This window comes from Anomaloglossus baeobatrachus, chromosome 5, assembly GCF_048569485.1.
Source record: "Anomaloglossus baeobatrachus isolate aAnoBae1 chromosome 5, aAnoBae1.hap1, whole genome shotgun sequence".
In the NCBI taxonomy this organism is placed as follows: Eukaryota; Metazoa; Chordata; class Amphibia; order Anura; family Aromobatidae; genus Anomaloglossus; species Anomaloglossus baeobatrachus.
In genome coordinates this window covers 367693105-367719429 of record NC_134357.1, presented here as the reverse complement: position 1 = coordinate 367719429, position 26325 = coordinate 367693105, and the positions used below count along the sequence as shown (strand labels likewise).

At 43.8% G+C, this 26325-nt stretch overlaps 1 protein-coding gene and 1 pseudogene across 3 annotated transcripts in view; one reads left to right on the top strand and one right to left on the bottom strand.

Annotated features, from left to right (window-relative positions):
- Positions 1–26325, bottom strand: part of IFI35 (interferon induced protein 35) — a 115713-nt gene that overhangs the window by 24972 nt on the left and 64416 nt on the right. For 2 of the 3 annotated variants that reach the window (XM_075349965.1, XM_075349966.1), the window contains one exon: positions 10069–10227. In XM_075349965.1, the coding sequence (XP_075206080.1) occupies positions 10069–10227 (159 nt within the window). Of the gene's footprint in view, positions 1–10068; positions 10228–19001; positions 19139–26325 lie in introns of those variants that run through there. The other variant, XM_075349967.1, reaches the window with a different exon arrangement.
- Positions 19344–25572, top strand: LOC142311488 (catenin alpha-1 pseudogene; annotated as a pseudogene).

Here is a 26325-nt window from a genome sequence, read left to right as displayed (position 1 = left end):
TCCCCGTCTGTCTCTTTCCCCGTCTGTCTCTTTCCCCGTCTGTCTCTTTCCCCGTCTGTCTCTTTCCCCGTCTGTCTCTTTCCCCGTCTGTCTCTTTCCCCGTCTGTCTCTTCCCCCGTCTGCCTGTCTCTGTCTGTCTCTTTTTTTGTCTGTCTCTATCTCTCTGTTTCTTTTCCCATCTGTCTCTTTGTAGGTCTGTCTCTTTCCCCGTCTGTCTCCCCGTCTCTTTGTCTATGTCTTTTCCTGTCTGTCTCTTTCCCTGTCTGCCTGTCTCTTTCCTTGTCTGTCTCTATTTCTCTGTCTCTATCAAGGTCTGTGTCTTTCCCCATCTATATTTGTCTGTCTCTCTTGCTGTCTCCTCCTTCCCTGTCTGCCTTTCTCTGTCCCTGTATGCATGTCTGTCTGTCTGTCTGTCTGTCTGTCTCTTTCCAGGTCTGTCTCTTTCCAGTAACTGAATAGGATAACTGAAGTGAGCACTAATATATATATATATATATATATGAGTGCAAGCCAAAAATACATACTATATATAAGAATAAGGCTGCACATCAAACTTAGATAATGGTATGATGCCTCAAGCATATGGAAAAATATTGGAATATACAATGAAAAATGCTACTTGCTAATTTGAACATGTGAATAATGAATTGCATACCTGCCATGAATATTAGGAAAAAGGAGATATTTAGCAATCGCATTGATCAATGTAACTGAGCCCCAAGGCCTCGTCAAGGCATATCTCTATATTGGGGTCCCTAGCTCTGTGACCCTAACTGTGTGTCATCTCATTGCAATTAAAAACTGCTATGGGTGGAGAGGGGTAACTAAGGACTTTCTTATATAGGAGATGGAAAAAACATGGCCGAAAGGGGCGGAGCTGTGTTCACATTCAGAAAAAAACTACATATAACTGAATAGGATAACTGAAGTGAGCACTAATATATATATATATATGAGTGCAAGCCAAAAATACATACTATATATAAGAATAAGGCTGCACATCAAACTTAGATAATGGTATGATGCCTCAAGCATATGGAAAAATATTGGAATATACAATGAAAAATGCTACTTGCTAATTTGAACATGTGAATAATGAATTGCATACCTGCCATGAATATTAGGAAAAAGGAGATATTTAGCAATCGCATTGATCAATGTAACTGAGCCCCAAGGCCTCGTCAAGGCATATCTCTATATTGGGGTCCCTAGCTCTGTGACCCTAACTGTGTGTCATCTCATTGCAATTAAAAACTGCTATGGGTGGAGAGGGGTAACTAAGGACTTTCTTATATAGGAGATGGAAAAAACATGGCCGAAAGGGGCGGAGCTGTGTTCACATTCAGAAAAAAACTACATATAACTGAATAGGATAACTGAAGTGAGCACTAATATATATATATATATGAGTGCAAGCCAAAAATACATACTATATATAAGAATAAGGCTGCACATCAAACTTAGATAATGGTATGATGCCTCAAGCATATGGAAAAATATTGGAATATACAATGAAAAATGCTACTTGCTAATTTGAACATGTGAATAATGAATTGCATACCTGCCATGAATATTAGGAAAAAGGAGATATTTAGCAATCGCATTGATCATATGATGATGATCGCGATTGCTATATATCTCCTTTTTCCTAATATTCATGGCAGGTATGCAATTCATTATTCACATGTTCAAATTAGCAAGTAGCATTTTTCATTGTATATTCCAATATTTTTCCATATGCTTGAGGCATCATACCATTATCTAAGTTTGATGTGCAGCCTTATTCTTATATATAGTATGTATTTTTGGCTTGCACTCATATATATATATATATTAGTGCTCACTTCAGTTATCCTATTCAGTTATATGTAGTTTTTTTCTGAATGTGAACACAGCTCCGCCCCTTTCGGCCATGTTTTTTCCATCTCCTATATAAGAAAGTCCTTAGTTACCCCTCTCCACCCATAGCAGTTTTTAATTGCAATGAGATGACACACAGTTAGGGTCACAGAGCTAGGGACCCCAATATAGAGATATGCCTTGACGAGGCCTTGGGGCTCAGTTACATTGATCAATGCGATTGCTAAATATCTCCTTTTTCCTAATATTCATGGCAGGTATGCAATTCATTATTCACATGTTCAAATTAGCAAGTAGCATTTTTCATTGTATATTCCAATATTTTTCCATATGCTTGAGGCATCATACCATTATCTAAGTTTGATGTGCAGCCTTATTCTTATATATAGTATGTATTTTTGGCTTGCACTCATATATATATATATATTAGTGCTCACTTCAGTTATCCTATTCAGTTATATGTAGTTTTTTTCTGAATGTGAACACAGCTCCGCCCCTTTCGGCCATGTTTTTTCCATCTCCTATATAAGAAAGTCCTTAGTTACCCCTCTCCACCCATAGCAGTTTTTAATTGCAATGAGATGACACACAGTTAGGGTCACAGAGCTAGGGACCCCAATATAGAGATATGCCTTGACGAGGCCTTGGGGCTCAGTTACATTGATCAATGCGATTGCTAAATATCTCCTTTTTCCTAATATTCATGGCAGGTATGCAATTCATTATTCACATGTTCAAATTAGCAAGTAGCATTTTTCATTGTATATTCCAATATTTTTCCATATGCTTGAGGCATCATACCATTATCTAAGTTTGATGTGCAGCCTTATTCTTATATATAGTATGTATTTTTGGCTTGCACTCATATATATATATTAGTGCTCACTTCAGTTATCCTATTCAGTTATATGTAGTTTTTTTCTGAATGTGAACACAGCTCCGCCCCTTTCGGCCATGTTTTTTCCATCTCCTATATAAGAAAGTCCTTAGTTACCCCTCTCCACCCATAGCAGTTTTTAATTGCAATGAGATGACACACAGTTAGGGTCACAGAGCTAGGGACCCCAATATAGAGATATGCCTTGACGAGGCCTTGGGGCTCAGTTACATTGATCAATGCGATTGCTAAATATCTCCTTTTTCCTAATATTCATGGCAGGTATGCAATTCATTATTCACATGTTCAAATTAGCAAGTAGCATTTTTCATTGTATATTCCAATATTTTTCCATATGCTTGAGGCATCATACCATTATCTAAGTTTGATGTGCAGCCTTATTCTTATATATAGTATGTATTTTTGGCTTGCACTCATATATATATATATTAGTGCTCACTTCAGTTATCCTATTCAGTTATATGTAGTTTTTTTCTGAATGTGAACACAGCTCCGCCCCTTTCGGCCCTGTTTTTTCCATCTCCTATATAAGAAAGTCCTTAGTTACCCCTCTCCACCCATAGCAGTTTTTAATTGCAATGAGATGACACACAGTTAGGGTCACAGAGCTAGGGACCCCAATATAGAGATATGCCTTGACGAGGCCTTGGGGCTCAGTTACATTGATCAATGCGATTGCTAAATATCTCCTTTTTCCTAATATTCATGGCAGGTATGCAATTCATTATTCACATGTTCAAATTAGCAAGTAGCATTTTTCATTGTATATTCCAATATTTTTCCATATGCTTGAGGCATCATACCATTATCTAAGTTTGATGTGCAGCCTTATTCTTATATATAGTATGTATTTTTGGCTTGCACTCATATATATATATATATTAGTGCTCACTTCAGTTATCCTATTCAGTTATATGTAGTTTTTTTCTGAATGTGAACACAGCTCCGCCCCTTTCGGCCATGTTTTTTCCATCTCCTATATAAGAAAGTCCTTAGTTACCCCTCTCCACCCATAGCAGTTTTTAATTGCAATGAGATGACACACAGTTAGGGTCACAGAGCTAGGGACCCCAATATAGAGATATGCCTTGACGAGGCCTTGGGGCTCAGTTACATTGATCAATGCGATTGCTAAATATCTCCTTTTTCCTAATATTCATGGCAGGTATGCAATTCATTATTCACATGTTCAAATTAGCAAGTAGCATTTTTCATTGTATATTCCAATATTTTTCCATATGCTTGAGGCATCATACCATTATCTAAGTTTGATGTGCAGCCTTATTCTTATATATAGTATGTATTTTTGGCTTGCACTCATATATATATATATTAGTGCTCACTTCAGTTATCCTATTCAGTTATATGTAGTTTTTTTCTGAATGTGAACACAGCTCCGCCCCTTTCGGCCATGTTTTTTCCATCTCCTATATAAGAAAGTCCTTAGTTACCCCTCTCCACCCATAGCAGTTTTTAATTGCAATGAGATGACACACAGTTAGGGTCACAGAGCTAGGGACCCCAATATAGAGATATGCCTTGACGAGGCCTTGGGGCTCAGTTACATTGATCAATGCGATTGCTAAATATCTCCTTTTTCCTAATATTCATGGCAGGTATGCAATTCATTATTCACATGTTCAAATTAGCAAGTAGCATTTTTCATTGTATATTCCAATATTTTTCCATATGCTTGAGGCATCATACCATTATCTAAGTTTGATGTGCAGCCTTATTCTTATATATTGTCTCTTTCCAGGTCTGTCTCTGTCTGTCTCTTTCACCGTCTGTCTCTGTCTGTCTCTTTCACCGTTTGTCTCTGTCTGTCTCTTTCCCTTTCCCAAATCCTCTGGATAGGGGATAACTTTCCAATTGCTTGGGATCTGACCGCTGGGACCATCCATGATCCTGAGATCTGCAGCTCTAAAGCCTGCTTTACATGTTATGATTTCGCATACGATATCGTATGCGATCGTAACCGCCCCCATCGTATGTGCTGCACATTCAATTTGTTGAACGTGCCGCACAAACGAGTGACCCCCCGTCACACGTACTTACCCGTCCATACGACCTCGATGTGGGCGGCGAACATCCACTTCCTGGAGTGGGAGGGACGTTCGGCGTCACATCGACGTCACGCGGCAGCCGGCCAATAGAAGCGGAGGGGCGGAGATGAGCGGGACGTAAACATCCCGCCCACCTTCCTCCTTCCACATTGCCGGCCGGGTGCCGCAGGACGCAGGTAAAATCTGTTCATCGTTCCCGGGGTGTCACACACTGCGATGTGTGCTACCCCGGATACGAAGAACAACCTGACGTTCAATGTTTAGGAATTGAACGACGTGCATACGATGAACGTTTTACCGTTCAATCGCAATCGCACGTAGCTGTCATACGCTACAATATTACTTACGATGCCGGATGTGCGTCACTTACGATGTGACCCCGCCGACACATTGTAAGGTACATTGCAGAATGTAAAGCGTCCTTAAGAGCATCATGTAAATAGATCAGTGGTGAATCATACGGCACTGCTGTGCCATTCACATGTGGCTCTTCAAATAACTCCTTTAAGAGAGTGATTGGGGACATGACAACATAAAAGCTAAATTCACTGATTTGGGCTGAGGGGTGTATAGTAAGTGGACTGGTGAGGTCTGTGTGCAAGCGCTACTTTTCTGTCAAAGTCCGGCCCTGATTAGCGCCTATGGTATGGGCAACTTACACATCTTGAAAGTCACTATCGATGATTATATAGAGTTTATAGAACAACAAATGCTCCTATCTAGACAACATCTATGGCAGGGAAGGCCTTGCATATTTTAGCAAAACGATGCTAAACCACATACTGTATTTATCAGCATGGCTTCAGAGAAGAGTTGGAGTGATGACCTGTCCCACCAGCAGTCCAAACCTTTCACTAATAAAAAACATTTGGTGCACTATGAAATTAAAAATCTGGCAAAAAAGACCCAGGAATGCTGAGCAGCTAGAATCCTACAATAGCCAGGAATGGGACAACATTCCTCTTCCAAAACTCCAGCACGTGATCTCCTCACTTCCCAGACATTTACAGAATGTTGTAAAAAGAAGGCGGGATGCCATACAAAGATAGAAAAGGCCAAGGCCTAACGTGTTGGAGGTGTGTTGCTGCCATTCATTTCAAAATGAGGATTTTTTTTCAAATGACATGGAAAAATATCTAACTTTCTACTTCTGATCTGTATTCTATATTTTGTTGTAAATAAAATATAGGAGATTTCAAACTCATTCTTACTTTCTTTAGATTTTAAATAGGGTCCAACTTTTTTTTGGAAATGGGGTCATACACACGTGGTCAAAATTGTTGGTACCCCTCGTTTAATGAAAGAAAAACCCACAATGGTCACAGAAATAACTTGAATTTGACAAAAGTAATAATAAATAAAAAATCTATGAAAATGACTAAATGAAAGTCAGACGTTGCTTCTCAACCATAATTCCACAGAATGTTTAAAAAAATAAAACTCATGAAACAGGCATGGACAGAAATTATGGTCCCCCTGAAAATAATATGACAAAAGGGACATGTTAAATCAAGGTGTGTCCACTAATTAACATCACAGGGGTCTACACTCTTGTAATCAGTCAGTGGCCTGTATATAGGTCTACAGATACAGTGGGTACGAAGTTTTCAGACCCCTTTAAATTTTTCACTCTTTGTTTTATTGCAGCGATTTGTCAAATTCAAAAAAGTTCATTTTTTTCTCATTAATGTACACTCAGAAAAAGACCAGAAATGTAAAAATTTTTGCAAATTTTTTAAACAAGAAAAACTGAATACCACATGGTCATAAGTATTCCGACTTTGCTCAGACACTCATATTTAAGTCACATGCTGTCCATTTCCTTGTGATCCTCCTTGAGATGGTTCTACTCCTTCATTGGAGTCCAGCTGTGTTTAATTAAACTGATAGGACTTGATTTGGAAAGGCACACACCTGTCTAGATAAGACATCACAGCTCACAGTGCATGTCACACCAAATAAGAATCATGAGGTCAAAGGAACGGCCCAAGGAGCTCAGAGACAGAATTGTGGCAAGGCACAGATCTGGTAGAATACCAATAAGGGATATCTAAAGTAGATATATTGCTTCAAAACCTCAGACTTTTCTACTTTTAATAAAAATAATTTTTATTGAATATCAAAATTTACATACATACATATAGCCAACACTAAAAACAATAGTAGGAGAAGAAAGGCATAGAGGGGCCACAGCCCTGACCTTTCCCTTCCTAGAGTACGGGGGTCAGCGTCCTGATTTGTAGTGACGCCCCCGTTCCGAGGTGACTGGACCCTAGGCAAATCCTCCCTAGTTCTAGGATAAGTGCACTGACTCAAAGGAGTGTATTAATCAAAGCAGTAAAACCACAGAGAGAAAAGAGTGCACAGTTCAGAGTAACTAATTTGTCTGTATCACCGGGGCTGACAGGGATAGGGGGCCTAAGGTTGGTCGCGTATATCAAACAGTCTGTGTGCTTAGTAGCAGGTAATAACTGAATAGAATGTAAATACAAGATTATACTATCCAAGAATCGCGATTCTTGGATAGTATAGACAAGACAATGACCATAAGCACACAGGTAAAATAACAAAGGATTGGGTTCAGAACAACTCTGTGACCATTCTTGACAAGCCCAGCCAGAGCCCTGACCTAAACCCAATTGAGGATCTCTAAAGAGACCTGAAAATGGCTGTCCACCAACGTTCACCATTCAACCTGACGGAACTGGAGAGGATCTGCTAGGAAGAATGGCAGAGGATCCCCAAATCCAGGTGTGAAAAACTTGTTGCGTTATTCCCAAGATGACTCATGGCTGTACTAGCTCAAAAGGGTGGTTCTACTCAATACTGAGCAAAGGGTCTGAATACTTATGACCATGTGATATTTCCGTTTTTCTTGTTTACTAAATTTACAAAAATTTCTACATTTCTGTTTTTTTCTGTCAAGATGGGGTGCAGAGTGTACATTAAATGAGGAAAAAAATGAACTTTTTTGAATTTACCAAATGGCTGCAATGAAACAAAGAGCGAAAATTTTAAAGGGGTCTGAATACTTTCCATACCCACTGTACTCACTATGCTGTTTGGTGACATGTTGTGCACCACACTCAACATGGACCAGAGGAAGCAAACGAAAGAGTTGTCTCAGGAGATTAGAAAGAAAATTATAGAAACGCATGTTAAAGGTTATAAGACCATCTCCAAGCAGCTTGATGTTTCTGTGATTACAGTTGCACATATTATTCAGAAATTTAAGATCCATGGGACTGTAGCCAACCTCCCTGGACGTGGCCGCAGGAGGAAAATTGATGACAAATCAAAGAGACGGATAATATGAATGGTAACAAAAGAGTCCAGAAAAACTTCTAAAGAGATTAAAGGTGAACTTCAAGCTCAAGGAACTTCAGTGTCAGATCGCACCATCCGTCGTTGTTTGAGCCAAAGTGGACTTTATGGGAGACGATCAAGGAGGACACCATTGTTGAAAATAAAAAACATAAAAAAGCCAGACTGGAATTTGCTAAACTACATGTTGACAAGCCACAAAGCTTCTGGGAGAATGTCCTATGGACAGATGAGACAAAAATGGAAGATTTTGGCAAGACACATAAGCTCTATGTTCACAGACGGAAAAATGAAGCATATCAAGAAAAGAACACTGTCCCTAAAGTAAAACATGAAGGAGGCTCAGAAATGTTCTGGGGCTGCTTTGCTGCATCTGGCACAGGGTGTCTTAAATCTGTTCAGGTACAATGAAATCTCAAGACTATCAAGGGATTCTAGAGAGAAATGTGCTGCGCAGTGTCAGAAAGCTTGGTCTCAGTCGCAGGTCATGGGTCTTGCAACAGGATAATTACCCAAACACACAGCTAAAAACACCCAAGAATGGCTAAGAGGAAAACATTGGACTATTCTGAATCTGAAGTGGCCTTCTATGATCCCTGACCTAAATCCTACTGAGCATCTTTGGAAACAGCTGAAACATCCCGTCTGGAAAAGGCAACCTTCAATCATGAGACAACTGGAGCAGTTTTCTCTTGAGGAGTGGTCAAAATACCTGTGGAGAGGTGCAGAAATCTCATTGACAGTTACAGAAATCATTCGATTGCAGTGATTGCCTCAAAAGGTTGTGCAACAAAATATTAAGTTAAGGGACCATCATTTCTGTCCAGGCCGATTTCATGAGTTTTATTTTTTTTTTTTAATTCCGTGGAAGCAGAAAAGCAATGTCTGACTTTCATTTGTTCATTTTCATAGATTTTTAATTTATTATTACTTTTGTCAGATTAAAGTTATTTCTGTGACCATTGTGGGGTTTTCTTTGATTAAAGGAGGGGTACCAACAATTTTGACCACGTGTGTAATTGGCCATATGGTTTTGTGTGTAAAATTGCTATCTATTTGCAATAAGCAGCCATTACCAATCTGTGTAAATTTGCTCTTATGCTGCACACACACATCAGTGTATTAAGGTCCATTGCCCAAGTACAGAGAAAAAAAGAGAAAGGATTCACTATTATCTTGGAATCATATAAGTACGCTGAGGCGAACGTTTGTGGTAACATATAGTATGTGGTGCTCTGCTTCTAGATCCTAATGAAGGAGTAAGTGAAAGCATGTAAAAAGGAATATGAAGGCAGCGCTCACCGTTTGAAGTAAAAATAGTCTCTTTATTTCAAATCCATAAAAACGTCAAATTCTAGGGATAGCCAGGGTAGAGAAGGTACAACAGCTACAGTAAGAACAGATGATGGCAATTTCATGCTGGCCCGCGCTTCAACGGATCTAGACCTGTTGAAGCACAGGCCAGTGAAAAATGCATGTTGTCTGTTCCCGTTGAAGCGCAGGCCAGCATGAAGTGGCCGTTGTCTGTTCCAGTTAAAGCACAGGCCAGCATGAAGTGGCCGCTGTCTGTTCCAGTTGAAGCGCAGGCCAGCATGAAGTGGCCGTTGTCTGTTTTTACTGTGTAGCTCTTGTACCTTCTGTACCCTGCCTATCCCCAATTTGACGTTTTTATGGATTTGGAATAAAGAGACTGTTTTTGCTTCAAACCACGTGTGTCGCTTCCTTCTTACTTTTTGGAAGTGTTTTATGCCTCATAGGCATTTATAATGCTGTAAAGTTCGAGTCAAGAGACCGTTGACCTGTCCGTACTCGGGCTGCAACACACAGATGCGTAAGTCCAGCATATTTTGCAGTGAATTTGCACACAGATGCAATATTTGTTCGCTATATGTGACCTCTCCCATATGTATGCCTACTAACCTGAAGCTTCTGATCCTGATGATGCAGCGTTTCTTCATTTTCTATCAGTTTTTTCTCCTCTTTTCCTACTCTGTCTTGAAATTTCTGGGCCAGATTTTCTGACTCCGTCTTCTTCTGCTCCAATTTAGCGATATCTTCTAATAGGGCTGAATGTTTCCCCTAGGACAGTACAGGTAACAGTTAACAATTTCAGAAGCACTTATCTTTAAACAGACTTTATTACCGTTATAACCATTGCAAATATTAAAAACATTTTTTACTTGTATATCCAATCTTACCACAATACGCTATGTAGAGACAAGGTATTCATATATCATAACCCCGGAATTAACAACACGTACAGTGCCTTAAAAATAAAAATTTTAACCCCTTAAGCCCCCGGGCGTTTTGCGTTTGTCCGGGGTTTTTTTTTCCTTTCTTCCGAAAGCCGTACCTTTTTTATTTTTCCGTCAATCTTGCCATATGAGGGCTTGTTTTCTGTGGGACGAGTTGTAATTTTAAATAAAACCATAAGTTTTACCATATAGTGTGCTGGAAAACAGGAAAAAAATTTCAAGTGTGGAAAAACTGCAAAAAAAGTGTGAATGCACAATAGTTTTTGGGATATTTTATTCACCATGTTCACTATATTGTAAAAATGATGTGTGGGTGTGATGCCTCAGGTCGGTGCGAGTTTGTAGACACCAAACATGAATAGGTTTACTTGTATCTAAGGGGTTAAAAAAATTCACAAGATTGTCCAAAAACAGTGACGCACGTTTTGCTCCATTTTCCGAAACCCGTAGCGTTCTCATTTTTCGGTATCTATGGCTCAGTGACGGCTTATTTTTTGTGTCTCGGGATGACATTTTTAACTGTACCATCTTTGCGAGATGCTACGTTTTGATTGCCTGTTATTGCATTTTGCAAAAAATTTGCAGAGACAAAAAAACGTTATTTTGGCGTTTGGAATTTTTTTGCCGCTACGTCGTTTACTGATCAGATTAATTGATTTTATATTTTGATAAATCAGGCACTTCTGAACGCGGCGATACCAAATATGTGTATTTGAACTTTTAGGTTTTTTTTATTTTTTTAAAACTTTTTTTTTTTTATTTTACTAGGTCCCTTAAGGGGCTATAAGGATCAGCTGTCTGATCACTGTGCTATATCTCCAAATCACAGCTACAGAGCTGAGATCTGCAGATATGCTGCTTTACTTTCAATGCCGGCACTATTCCGGCATTGAGAGCAAGTGACTCGTGTTAGCTACAGGCGTCATCACATGACCCCGTGCTACCATGGCTGCCACCGTAAGTCACGTGATTTCTGATGGGGGCGGGCTAAGTCATCATAATGGCGGCGCGCATATACAGCTCGCTGCCAGATTTTGGCAGCAAGATGTAAGGGGTTAATAGTCGCGGGTGGAAGCGATTCCACTTGCGACTAGCAGGCACACGTCAGCTGTCCACGGCAGGGGCGGGGATTAACCTCACACGAGTCATGACATACCCAGTAGTTTATGGATCGCTAAGGGGTTAATGTTATGGTGAAGAATCAAAAATAAGTAGGACACAATTGTGAAGTTAAACGAAATGTATTGCTTATTTTAAACTTTTTAAAAAAATAAATAACTGAAAATTGGGGCGTACAATATTATTCGTCCCCTTTAAGTTAATTTTTTGTAGCGCCACCTTTTGCTGCGATTACAGCACAAGTCGCTTGGGGTATGTCTCTATCAGTTTTGCACATCGAGAGACTGAAATTCTTGCACATTCTTCCTTTGCAAACAGCTTGAGCTGAGTGAGGTTGGATGGAGAGCGTTTGTGAACAGCAGTTTTCGGCTCTTTCCACAGATTCTCGATTGGATTCAGGTCTGGACCTTGACTTTGCCATTCTAACACCTGGATATGTTTATTTGTGAACCATTCCATTGTAGATTTTGCTTTACGTTTGGGATCATTGTCTTGTTGGAAGATAAATCTCCGTTCCAGTCTCAGGTTTTTTGCAGACTACAACAGGTTTTCTTCAAGAATGGTCCTGTATTTGGCTCCATCCATCTTCCCATCATTTTTAACCATCTTTCCTGTCCCTGCTGAAGAAAAGCAGGCCCAAACCATGATGCTGCCACCACCATGTTTGACAGTGGGGATGGTGTGTTCAGGGTGATGAGCTGTGTTGCTTTTACGCCAAACATATCGTTTGGCATTGTGCCCAAAAAGTTCGATTTTGGTTTCATCTGACCAGAGCACTTTCTTCCACATGTTTGGTGTGTCTCCCAAGTGGTTTGTGGCAAACTTTAAACAACACGTTTTATGGATATCTTTGAGAAAGGGCTTTCTTCTTGCCCCTCTTCCATAAAGGCCAGATTTGTGCAGTGTACGACTGATAGTTGACCTATGGACAGACTCTTTCACCTCAGCTGTAGATCTCTGCAGTTCATCCAGAGTGATCATGGGCCTCTTGGCTGCATCTCTGATCAGTCTTCTCCTTGTTTGAGATGAAAGTTTGGATGGACGGCTGGGTCTTGGTAGATTTGCAGTGGTATGATACTCCTTCCATTTCAATATGATCGCTTGCACAGTGCTTCTTGGGATATTTAAAGTTGTGGAAATCTTTTTGTAACCAAATCCGGCTTTAAAATTCTCCACAACAGTATCACGGACCTGCCTGTTGTGTTCCTTTGTCTTCATGATGCTATCTGCGCTTTAAACAGAACACTGAGACTATCACAGAGCATGTGCATTTATACGGAGACTTGATTACACACAGGTGGCTTATATTTATCATCATCAGTCATTTAGGACAACATTGGATCATTCAGAGATCCTCACTGAACTTCTGGAGTTAGTTTGCTCCACTGAAAGTAAAGGGGACGAATAATATTGCACGCCCTACTTTTCAGTTATTTATTTTTTAAAAAAGTTTAAAATAAGCAATAAATTTGGTTCAACTTCATAATTGTGTCCCACTTGTTGTTGATTCTTCACCATAACATTAACATTTTTATCTTTATGTTTGAAGCCTGAAATGTGGGAAAAGGTTGAAAAATTCAAGGGAGCCGATTACTTTCGCAAGGCACTGTATATATCATCCATCAATCCTGAATAGCAATAAATGATGCTATGGAACTATGATTGTTTGAACTAGAAGGCTAGATTGTATAGATTGTATCATGATCTCAGTATAGACGGTCATGTTCAGACTGGCTGAGGTTTTCATATATCCCTATGAGGCTGCTGCGTTCGGGGCAATAGTCCCGTAAAACAGTTTACATATCACAGTCCGATATCTATACATGGGTCTTAAAAGGGACTGTTCTCGTCTAGAAATACAGTGGAACCTTGGATTAAGAGTAACTTGGTTTGAGAGCGTTTTGCAAGACAAGCAAAGGTTTTTAAAAATTTGTAACTTGGTTTAAGAGCAGTGATTTGCAATAAGAGCAAATACTCACCATGCACACTTCCGGTTCTTTCCTTCCACCAAGCTCTGACCTGCTCTGGAGGTACATTTCTGTACATATGTACTGTATATTGTATACAGCATACCATTGTACAGTATATACTATATAGCATGTCTATCAATTTCCATTTGTGGATATGGTATTGTACTTTTTTTCTGCTAGCCAGTGCAGCACATTGCTTATACTGTACCTCTCGCACACCAATAATTCTATTATAAGCTAACGTGCAGTTTAATTTGCTTTATATGTTTTTTACTGTACAGTATTTTCTATTAGTGTACTGTAATTTTATATGAATACAGCACATTATTTTGTATTACTGTAATAAGTTTACATAAATACAGTAAATATTTTTGGGTTGTGGAACAAATTGTCTACATTTCAGTTATTTCCTATGGGAAAATTCGCTTTGATAGAAGAGTAACTTGGTTTAAGAGCATCCCTCGGAACCAATTCTGCTCGTAATCCAAGGTCCCACTGTAGTTAGCAGTTAGCCGTTTTCCTAATATAAAGACTTACTATTATATTTTGTATTTATTACTTACAGTAAGATGGAATTGCAGCTGTATATTGCTCAGGCCAAAAGACTACTACTACTCCAGCAGGATACAGCTAAACCCCCACTAGGTGGAGGCAACACAGGTGCAGGTGGAGCCATTGGCTGGATGGTAAAACTGCACACTAGTGGCTTGCATAGAGCACTGTTCACACTAGCAGACGCACAGTCACAAACCCGCAGCCTATTAGGTGACGCCCATACTATTAGATCAGGCGGGCTGCCAAGCCGTACCCCCACTGCGCGCTACGTAGGGACAGAAACTCTAATAGCAAGGCCGAACAAAAAGGGGCCTGGCTGTATCCTGTACAAAAAAAATATGAGGTTTTTTGTTAGCGTTATGGCCAAAAGACGTAAGCCTTCAACCCTCGTCACGGGAACCTCATGCTTGTAGGTCCCTACACTATATATAATATAAAAAATGTTATATTATATTATTATTATATTATTATTTTGTATTTACACAGCTTTCCCGACCTTCTGCTATTAGTATTGCCAGTTTTGGCAGCTCCACTTCTGGCTTCGTTTGTTGGCAGGAATTAGTGCTGTGTGTGCAGGTTCCGGCTGCCTGGTCATTTATAAAGGTGAGCCAGTCACTGTTTATGTCCACGCATCAGCATTGACAGAGAATGGGACTGGTTTAGCTATTGATATCAACATGGTGTGGCAGCATATGGAAAGGTAGGACAATAGCATTTAGGGACCATCCATATTAAAAGGTCCTCCTTGACCTGGTTGGAGGCTTTGTACTCTTTGATCAAAAATCACTAAGTAAGTACTTTACATTTTTAATGTTTATACAAGCAATATGCATGTGGTCAGTAAGCTCAGTGTACTGCCGCATTGTGTATATACTGTATATGTCTGTATATGGGCCACATAGCGCATTTGTGAACCTTTTGTATTCAATAAAAAAGGTGTGTAGGTCTAGTATTTTTTGTAGGACCTATCCTTAGGTTGTCATTAACAGGTTTGTGTGGGTACGATACCCAGTATGTGTACCAATCAGCGGATATTAGCTCTGGCAGAAACTGGATGTAAACACTGATCAGATTTGCACTACAATGCTCTATTCAATGTGTAGCAGTGGGGTACTACAGATTCTCTTGAATGAGAGCTGATCTGCGGTACTCAGCAATGGCTGCTACACACTAAAGTGAGCTTCAGGCCCCCTTCACACGCACGTGAAAAACACATGTGTGTCTTACGTTCCGTTTTTCGGATCCGTGTTCCGTATTTTATGTCCATTTTTCCGGTACGTGTGACATCCGTGTGATGGCGTATGCTAGCCGTGTGTGCGTGTGGAATGTCCGTGGGTGCGTGAGATACGTACGTGTAATGTCCGTGTGTTGTCCGTGTGAAATGATCCGTGTGTGATGCAAAATGATGTTGTTACATGCCCGCTGACAGCAGACAGAGTCGCACGATGAGAATGAACTCGGGTGAACTTCACACGACTTCATTGTCATACCGCGGCTCTGTCTGTGTGTCGCGTACTGATTAGCGGTCACCGGTGAAAGACTCACTGGTGACCACTAACCCCCTGAGTGACTGAAGTGAGCAGCGCGATTAGCGCTGCTGTCACTCAGGCTACCCGAGGCCAGCTGGAGTCCTCCACCCGAGTCTGCAACTCACCTGTGACTTCAACGCTGATCGTGCAGCTTACTTCAGTCACTCGGGTGACTTGCTGTCACAGTTGGAGGATCCAGCGTTGGCCACGAGTAACCTGAGTGACGTCATCGCTGATCGCGCGACTCACTTCAGTTGCTGTGTGGAGCTGACAGGAGCGGCGGTGTTCTACTGCAGGTCTTGTCAGCTTCATGTAGCTGAGCTGAGAGCGTCGCGGGAGCTCTGTGGATTACAGCGGACATGGATGAGTTTTTGGGGCTTAATAAAGTGGTGAATGAGAGTGTTTGTTATTGTTTATTATTTCAAATAAAGGATTTTTTGACTGTGTGTGTTTATTTACTTTAACTTACAGGTTAATCATTGAAGGTATCTTGGGGAGACGCCTGCCATGATTAATCTAGGACTTGGTGGCAGCTATGGGTTGCTGCCATTAACTCCTTATTACCCCGATTGCCACCGCACCAGGGCAATTCGGGATGAGTCGGGTAGAGTCCCGGGACTGTTACCTATAATGGATGCAGCAATTCTGGGCGGTTGCTGGCTGATATTTTTAGGCTGGGGGGCTCCCCATAACGTGGAGCTCCCCATCCTGAGAATACCAGCCTTCAGTCGTGTGGCTTTACAATGGCTGGTATCCAAATTGGGGGGGACAACACGTCATTTTTTTTAAAATATTTTTTTTTTTTACTGCTATAGACCCGCCCACCGGCAGCTTTGATTGGTTGCAGTGAGACAGCTGTCACTCAGCGTGGGGGCGTGTCTAACTGCAACCAATCATAGGCACCGGTGGGCGGGGAAAGCAGTGAATACGAGATTGAATAATGAGCGGCCGGCTTTTTCAAAATAGGAACAGCCGCCGGAGCTTTTTTAACAGCTGTGCAGCACCACGCCGGTGATCGGTGAGTATGAGAGAGGGGGAGAGACCGACTGACGGACTGAGGGAGATTGACTGACATACACAGAAAAAAAAGAATGACCGACTTCGCTTCAAAAAAGCACAAAATGGACACGGACCATACGGAGATGCATCCGTGTCACGTACGTGTGCTCACAGACCCATTGAGTTTAATGGGTGCGTGTGTGCGTTCCGTGAGGACATGCATGTTTTACGGACAAACGTATCACGCACACGGACACACGCACCGTATGGAATAACGCACGTGTAACTCCATACATTGATTAACATTGGAGTACGTGTGTCCGTGTCTCCGGCACATGCAGGAACGGACCGAACACGTACCGGAGACATGTGCGTGTGAAGGGGGCCTCACAGTGCAGCTTGATGTACACCTAACTGCTGCCAGAGCTGCTAACAGCGGAGCTGTGGGGGTCCAACGAGATGGACCCCCACTAATCTGATATTGATGACCTCTCCTATGGAATAAAATAAATGCTTTTCTTCTGTATTGTCATCTATATTCCATCCTTGTCACATCCGTCTTTATACATCAACACTTAAAAAATGTACGCGACCAAATTGTTTCCTATGTTAAAAACCACATCCATACAGAATGTGATTTTTTGTGTGCTCCTGATTTTTACACGGACGGCACTCGTCTGTTGGATGCGCGGACGGCACTCGTCTGTAGGATGCGCGGACGGCACTCGTCTGTAGGATGCGCGGACGGCACTCGTCTGTAGGATGCGCGGACGGCACTCGTCTGTAGGATGCGCGGACGGCACTCGACTGTAGGATGCGCGGACGGTACTCGTCTGTAGAATGTCCGGACGGCGCTCGTCTGTAGAATGCCCGGACGGCGCTCGTCTGTAGAATGCCCGGACGGCGCTCGTCTGTAGAATGCCCGGACGGCGCTCATCTTTATAATGCATGGATTGCAGTTGTCTGTATAATGGTCAGACAGCGTTAGTCTGTATAATGCACGGACAGCACTTGTCTATATAATAAATGGACGTCACTTGCCTGTATAATACACAGATGGTGCTCGTCTGTCTGTATAAGGCACGGACGGTACTCTTCCCGATTGCCCTGGTGCGGTGGCAATTACGGTAATACTTTTGGGGTTGATGTCAGCTGTGTACTGCCAGCTGGCATCAAGCCCAGGGGTTATATTCGATAGGCGTCAGACACCCCCATTACTAACCTGGCAAGCGTTGAGTTAAAAACACACACAGAGAAAAAAAACACATACAATACTTAGTTCACCATTTTATTACGGTAATTAAAAAAAAAATCTTGAAGTTCTGACGGAATCCAATGGTGTAAAGTCCCACGATAGTCATCAATTCCTGTGGAGCTTTGTTCTGAGAATGTTGTGAGAATGAGGCTCCCGGTCAGCGGAAGGTATGGAATTTCTCACGAGCGTGACCGGGAGTGACCAATCAATTTCAGAACGAAACTCCATAAGAATTGATGGCAATCCTGGGACATTAGCCCAATGGATTATGTCAGAACTTCCAGATTTTTTTTTTAATCAATAAATTGATGAATGAAGGATCACACAATCCATAGACACTGAGTCCTAGACACAAGTGTCATCCATCCTGCGGAGATGCAAGTGCTTTCCGCGGAAAAACGCAACATCCTTGCCCACGAACAGAGTTCTGGGCGCTGTGGACTTTGGCTGTATTCTCCCCGCTGAGAACCCTCTAGTCTCTGCCTGTCACTACACACTGCGGAGAAAAGAAGCACAGTGGGCAGATTTCTATAAATCCCTTCCACTGTGCTTCTACTGTAGAAGGCAGATTTTTGGACGCAGCGAAAACACTCTGCATCAAATATGCTGCTAATCCTGATCGTGTGGTCCCGGCCTTACAGCACTAAAGTTCACGTCCTCATTTACTTATGTGGGGGTTCAGGGTCAAGTCTGGGCCCTGAACCGAACTTTCAACTAAAATTCGGCTAAACCCAAACGTCCATGGGTCTGCTCATCCCCCAAACATCCACAGGTTCGCTCATCCCCCCCAAACGTCCACGGGTCCGCTCATCCCCCCCCGAACATCCAGGAGTCCCCTTATCCCCCCGAACATCCACAGGTTTGCTCATTCCCCCCCGAACGTCCACGGGTCCGCTCATCCCCCCACAGCGTTCACAGGTCCGCTCATCCCCCCACAGCGTTCACAGGTCCGCTCATCCCCCCACAGCGTTCACAGGTCCGCTCATGCCCGCCCCCCCGAATGTGCACGGGTCCGCTCATCCCCCCACAGCGTTCACAGGTCCGCTCATCCCCCCAGAGCGTTCACAGGTCCGCTCATCCCCCCCCCGAATGTGCACGGGTCCGCTCAGCTCTAGTCGCACAGGCGCATTTGCTGTAGTAGCGGCTCTGCTGTAGCATGGCATTTTGCTACCTGTGCTCCATGTCGTGGAGCCCCACACGCCTCTGGGGACTGACTATGGGACACGTCTCGGTTTGGCTCACATTTCAGTGCCCCACACAGCTGCTCTATACGGCGCCATCTCATGGACACTTTGGTGCATACGATCCTGTCCCTTTAAGTAAATTGCCTGAGACCTTACGAGAGCCATTTTCTGGAGCTGTAGGACAACAAGCCCCAGCACGTCCAGCACCTCCCTGCATACAATACACGTCCCGCATCCTGCACTGCGCCCAGTCACGTGCTGGGAGCCGCCCGCGGGTGTACCGCGTGACGTCACGGCCTTTTCCCGGGTGGGTGAGGGAATGTAGGAGGAGGGGGGTGAGGTGAGCCGGAAGTTCCCGGCCCCTGTTCCCTGGGAACAATACTGCTCGGTCAGGGAGGAGTCTCCCCCGCTCTCTCACATTAGTTTCACCTGCTCGCACTCAGTCACTCTCAGCCGCCAGAGCACAGACGGCGCAGCCATGAGCGTCCACACCGCCGACATCAACTTCAAGTGGGACCCGAAGTCCCTGGAGATCCGCACTCTGGCCGTGGAGCGGCTGCTGGAGCCGCTGGTAACGCAGGTCACCACCCTGGTCAACACCAGCAGCAAAGGCCCGTCCGCCAAGAAGAAGGGCCGCTCCAAGAAAGCCAAGGTGCTGGCCGCCTCCGTGGAGCAAGCCACGCAGAACTTCCTGGAGAGCGGAGACAAGATCGCCCGAGAAAGCCAGTTCCTGCGGGAGGAGCTGGCGGCCGCCGTGGAGGATGTCCGCAGCCAGGGTGAGCTGATGAGGTCTGCCTCCGGGGACTTTGCTGACGACCCCTGCTCCTCGGTGAAGAGGGGCAATGTAGTCCGAGCCGCCCGCACCTTGCTGTCCGCCGTCACCCGGCTGCTCATCCTGGCAGACATGGCCGATGTGTACAAACTGCTGGTGCAGCTGAAGGTGGTGGAGGAGGGCATTGTGAAGCTGAGGAATGCGGGCACAGAGCAGGACCTGGGCATCCAGTACAAGGCCCTGAAGGCAGAGGTGGACAAGCTGCAAGCCATGACTGCCAAGCGCCAGCAGGAGCTGAAGGATGGTGGGCACCGGGATCAGATGGCAGCCGCCAGGGGCATCCTGCAGAAGAACCTGCCCATCCTGTACAGTGCCACCCAGGCCTGTCTCCAGCACCCTGATGTAGCCGCCTACAGAGCTAACCGTGATCTCGTCTATAAACAGCTCCAGCAAGCCGTGACTGGTATCTCCAACGCTGCCCAGGCCACCAGCTCTGAGGAGACCCCGGCCCAGCATGGCGGCGAGCTGGCCATTGCCTTAAATAACTTTGATAAACAGATCATCATGGACCCCCAAGGTTTCAGCGAAGAGCGCTTCAGGCCATCTCTGGAGGAACGCCTGGAGAGCATCATCAGTGGTGCCGCCCTAATGGCTGATTCTGCCTGCACCCGTGATGACCGCCGCGAGCGAATCGTGGCCGAATGTAACTCTGTGAGACAAGCCCTGCAGGATCTCCTCACCGAATACATGGGAAATACTGGCCGTAAAGAAAGGAGCGATGCCCTCAATGTCGCCATAGACCGAATGACCCGGAAGACCAGAGACTTGCGCAGGCAGCTACGTAAAGCGGTCATGGATCATGTTTCTGACTCATTTCTTGAAACCAACGTGCCCCTTCTGGTCTTGATCGAGGCTGCCAAAAATGGGAATGAGAAAGAAGTCAAAGAGTACGCCCAAGTTTTCCGTGAGCATGCAACAAAATTGATTGAAGTGGCAAACTTGGCGTGCTCCATATCCAACAACGAAGATGGAGTTAAAATTGTCCGTATGTCTGCTAACCAGCTTGAAGCGCTCTGCCCTCAGGTCATCAACGCAGCCTTGGCATTGGCAGCCAAACCACATAGTAAAGTAGCCATGGACAATATGGACATTTTCAAGGAGCAGTGGGAGAAACAAGTGTGTATCTTGACGGATGCTGTGGATGACATCACCTCCATCGATGACTTCTTGGCAGTCTCAGAGAACCACATATTGGAAGATGTAAACAAGTGTGTTATCGCTCTCCAGGAGCGAGATGTTGATGGACTTGATCGTACAGCTGGTGCAATCCGTGGTCGTGCGGCAAGAGTCATCCATGTTGTCACAGCTGAAATGGAAAACTACGAGGCTGGCATCTACACAGAGAAGGTAGTTGAGGCCACCAAACTCTTGTCAGACACTGTCATGCCTCGGTTTGCTGAGCAAGTAGAAGCTGCTGCTAGTGCGCTTACCGGAGACTCCAACCAACCAGTGGATGAGAATGAATTCATTGACGCTTCCAGACTGGTGTACGATGGCATCCGTGACATCCGTAAAGCCGTGCTCATGATCAGGACCCCCGAAGAACTGGATGATTCTGATTTTGAGACTGAGGACTTTGATGTGAGAAGTCGTACCAGCGTCCAGACTGAAGATGATCAGCTCATTAATGGGCAGAGTGCCAGGGCCATCATGGCTCAGCTTCCGCAGGAGCAAAAAGCTAAAATTGCTGAACAGGTGGCAAGCTTCCAAGAAGAAAAGAGCAAGTTGGATGCTGAAGTATCCAAATGGGATGACAGCGGAAATGACATTATTGTCCTGGCCAAGCAGATGTGCATGATCATGATGGAAATGACCGACTTTACAAGGGGCAAAGGACCCCTCAAAAATGCTTCTGACGTTATTGGCGCAGCCAAGAAAATTGCAGAGGCTGGATCACGGATGGATAAACTGGGGCGCACCATTGCTGACCACTGCCCTGACTCTACCTGCAAACAGGACCTCTTGGCCTATCTCCAACGCATTGCCTTATATTGCCACCAGTTAAATATTTGCAGCAAGGTCAAGGCAGAAGTCCAGAATCTTGGTGGTGAGTTGGTGGTCTCCGGAGCGGACAGTGCCATGTCCCTCATACAAGCTGCCAAGAATCTGATGAATGCTGTGGTGCAAACTGTGAAGGCATCTTATGTGGCCTCCACCAAATATCAGAGGTCCCAAGGCATGGCTTCTCTGAACCTTCCTGCAGTGTCTTGGAAAATGAAAGCTCCTGAAAAGAAGCCCCTTGTCAAGAGAGAGAAACCTGACGAGACCCAAACCAAGATCAAGCGGGCATCTCAGAAAAAGCATGTCAACCCCGTGCAGGCTCTTAGTGAGTTTAAAGCCATGGAGAGCATCTAATAGACCTTTATGGACACTCGCTGTTCATTCCCACTGCCTGTATCATTATGCTGTAATTCTATCCTTGGCCCCACTTCTAGTCCCGTCTCACTTTCCATATTTGCAGTTCTTACTAATGAAAATATTTAAAGGGGAGAGTCCATCTAGAAAGCCCCATTGCCCCCTGACCACTTCCAACTTTTACCGATCCCATTGTCTTCAATAATGGGGTTTTAGGACTCGGAGTACCACTTTTGAAAACGCCCATGGGGTAATAGCCTCCCCCCTCAAGTAAATGCAAGTGATGGTAAGCATTTTCAGGTTCAAGGTTCTTACTTGCTATTGACTTTTAACCCTATATTGACTTTTTCCAAAATGGAGCTACAATCTAAAGCATATAATTACTGTTTTATTATAACAAACTGTTACTGGTTGCTTCTGCACAATACAGGTGGCCATATTGTTTACTGGACCAGTAGTATTCGGCAGATTATTGGGCTAGGCGCACTGGCTTCTGAAGAGGCTGGGAGCCCCTTTAATGCCCTTACAAGTATATACCGCCTATTGATGTATGTATAATTTTTGGAACGGTTTTAATTTATTAACCCTGTGTAGCTTTTTCTAAAACTAATGTTTTAAAGCATCGGTCTGCAATCCACCTATCTGATTGTGATGTAACTACCTCTCCCAGCTTGTGGCTTTCTGGGCATGCTGGGGGTTGTAGTTCTACAGCAGCTGCTGCTAATTATTGGTCATACTGTGCTGAAGATAGACTAAAGGGTGCTTTACACGCTGCGACATTGCTAGCGATCTCGTTAGCGATGTAACACGCCAGATTGCACATGTGACCGGCGCTACAAAAATGACCTATGTGCAATCTCTGCAATCTTATCTGCGATCTGGTGTGTCACATCGCTAATGAGATCGCTAGCGATGTCGCAGCGTGTAAAGCACCCTTAAGGCTGTATTTACACTGAAATTGTGAATGAGCATTCTAAAAAAAAAAAAAAAAAAATTTTCACAATTATTCCTGTGTAAGGGTTAATTCGGACATCTCTGCAAATCGGTCTGAGCATGGACTGGCTGCAGGTCTCCTTACTGGGTGTCACAGCCTCGTATATCTGGCGGGCTTCATATCAGCGGTATTCCGCTGCAATGCCGGATCCGACACACATGCGTTTCACTTCAATGCTGCGTTTCCTATGGACTCGCGGCAAGTTCCGGTCACATGCGGTTGCATGTGTCGTACATAACCGCATGTGACCGGAACTTGCCGGGAGTCCATAGGAAATGCATTTAAGTGAAACACATTTGTGCCAGATCCGACATTGCGGCAGAATACCGCTGATGTGAAGCCCGCTAAGGCTGTGATCCTCGAGTCAGAGGCATGGGCAGCCCATCGATTGCGGTGCATGCACGGACCGATTGGCACTGACATCTAAATGCCCCTTAAACAGGCTGCCGATCACCTGATGAATCAGCAAAACTTTGATCGTCGGGTGAAATTATCTTTTATGCAGCATAAAAGATCATTAACAGCGGAGCATCGTTCTGTGTTGGTATTTAGTTAGTTCATTTGGGGAGGAAGCTACAGTAGTCATTGTGGGACTTGTAGTTTACAACTAGGTGTAGACTCCCATTTCCAATCCATACTACACCTAGTGACTGCAATAAGGGTTCACATAGTTTACGAAAGCTGTATATAAACGTTAGGTCTGGCCAGGCTTCTCTGGTGTTTACCGCACAACTTAGCTTTCTCTATAGCAATCCATATAATCTATGCATTACCTATATAAATGTCATGTGAACTATAGACCCCCATACTGTGACGGTTTTCACATGTGACCATGTATACTATAACATTATTCAGGTTAGCGGTACAGTGCAGCAATGGCTTCCTGCGCGGATCTCGAATAGCCTTATATGACAATGTTCTGCGGGAAGCTCATAATGCATGAGTCTTGGCTGTTACTAAGGGCTATTGCACAAGAAAATACATGTATTTTGTAATATTCTTTCTTCACCAAAGGAGTTTTTGCAGTGGTTTATCTTGCATCTTAGTCCTAGATCATACTTTTCACTACAGAGGCAGCCATTTTGCATGCACATGCTGGGGGTTGGGTTCACTTTCTATGGCAGTGTCTTCAGTAGGCGATTCCAGCCTTGGTCTAAGAGGTTGGCCACTACTTTTACATTGATGTACCCTTAGGATAATGTCTCATGGGCCAGGGTCTGACACCCAACCTCTGCCGATTAGCTGTTCTCGGTCCCGGTGGCAGCAGGAATGCTCTGTTCTGGAGATGTCCCGTCCTCTGATGGTGGCCACGGCGGGGTACTGCACATACGCCTACGATTGATTTGAACGAGAGGCGAATGTGCAGTACCCGGCCACGGCTGCTAACAGTTGGCGGGCCAGCTCTGGAGCTGACCTTTCTGGCTAGCAACAGCTGATTGGCCGGGGTCCGATACCCTACAAATCAGACATTATCCTAAGGATAGGCCATTAGTGTAGACGTAGTGGCCAACCTCGCAGCATGGGTAACAAAATGGCTGGCTCCTTTCCTGTTTCCTCACCATACCACTATATATTGTGGGGTTGTCCTTAGCTTTTGTAGGTGGCTAGGGTCACCCTTTACCTGTCTCATGTATTCAGTTATTTGGGGTTTCACGTGTTGCAAATACTTGTGTAATAAAGGGGTGCTATAGTTATGGCTCTCGTCTGCTGTGACACCTGAGGTAACCGGCCGCGGCCTTCTTCAGACACCTCCTATACAGGGAATGGTGCTTCATCAGCGCTGTACACTACAGATGTTACTGTACAGAAGGTATCTGAAGGAGACCACCAATGGTTATTAGGGCAGAACCAGCCATTATTAGTCAACCCCCTTAAGCGTTTGTTTTTTTGAAGTATGTTACACTAATGTTTTGTTGTTTACACTAAGTCACAGGGTGTCAATGCTTTATCTGAAGAAAAATAGTGGATAGTGATGACCTTTACATTGAGGTACATGGAGCCTTGAGTATATAAACTAGGATGAGATACTAATCACAGTACTTTTCATCTAATAGGTTGCTATGGGCAACATTAGTTTCTATGCACAAGGCCTATAGTTTTTTGCAGAACGAGTGCAACCCCCCACATATATCACACGTGTAGCAGTGGCCGTACGGAGTCCGCAGCCATGTCTTGCTCCTCGGTCACTTCTTACACGTCTTTGTTCTGTTTTTACATTTCACCACGTGGAGTTTTACATTGTGTGTTTGCTTTAAAGTTGCCTTTTGTGTTACTTTTATAACGTAAATGCTTTGTAGGGTTTTTAAAGTTGCTTGTTTTACTGTAATACTCAGATTTTATTTGTATGTTAATAAATATTGATTTTACTAGGAAAAAAGTGTTTTGTTTTTCTTATCTTTTTTTTTTCTGGGAAGCACAGAGATGAGATTTGTTGAAAATTGTAGTAGGTCCAGCTAATCATGGGGCGATGGGTGTGGTTCTCTGAAATTAAAGAAGCACTCCCACTAACATTTTTTTTTTTTTTTTTTTATTACAGGGATTTTCACCAGGTTTTTGCCCCCATCTGAGCGCAGCATAATGTAGACAGAGACCCGGATTCCAGTGATGTCAGTTACTGATCTGTTTGCTGTCATTTTGATACAATGACTTTTCTCTGCTGCAGATCTAGCAGTTATACAGAGCTCATGAATATGCTGGACTACCTGACAGCAAGACAAGTAGTCCTGTAATGATGATCTGCTGATTAAAGAGTGATTTTATCAAAACTACACTAAGCAGCCCAGTAAGTGACACATCGCTGGAATCAGGATCTCTGCCCCTACGTTATGCTGCTCTCAGATTAGGTGGCAAAAACCTGGTAACAGTCCCTTTTTAATTGTGTACTGTAATGTAAGTGTATTAAAAGGGTGGTTCACCCATATTTTTTTTATTTTCTAGATCGATATGTTGAGAAACTGTTTCTCTCAAATACCTTGTGTTGGCAATAGTGCCTGTGAGAGGGGCTATTGTGGACCGCTGTTCCCATGCCTGAACCCCGGGCTCCGTGACCTCCTGGATCCGGTGATGTCACGTAAAGTTCCTGTTACCCTGACATCACTGCGGCCGGCCGCAGTGTTTGTGCGTGATGGGT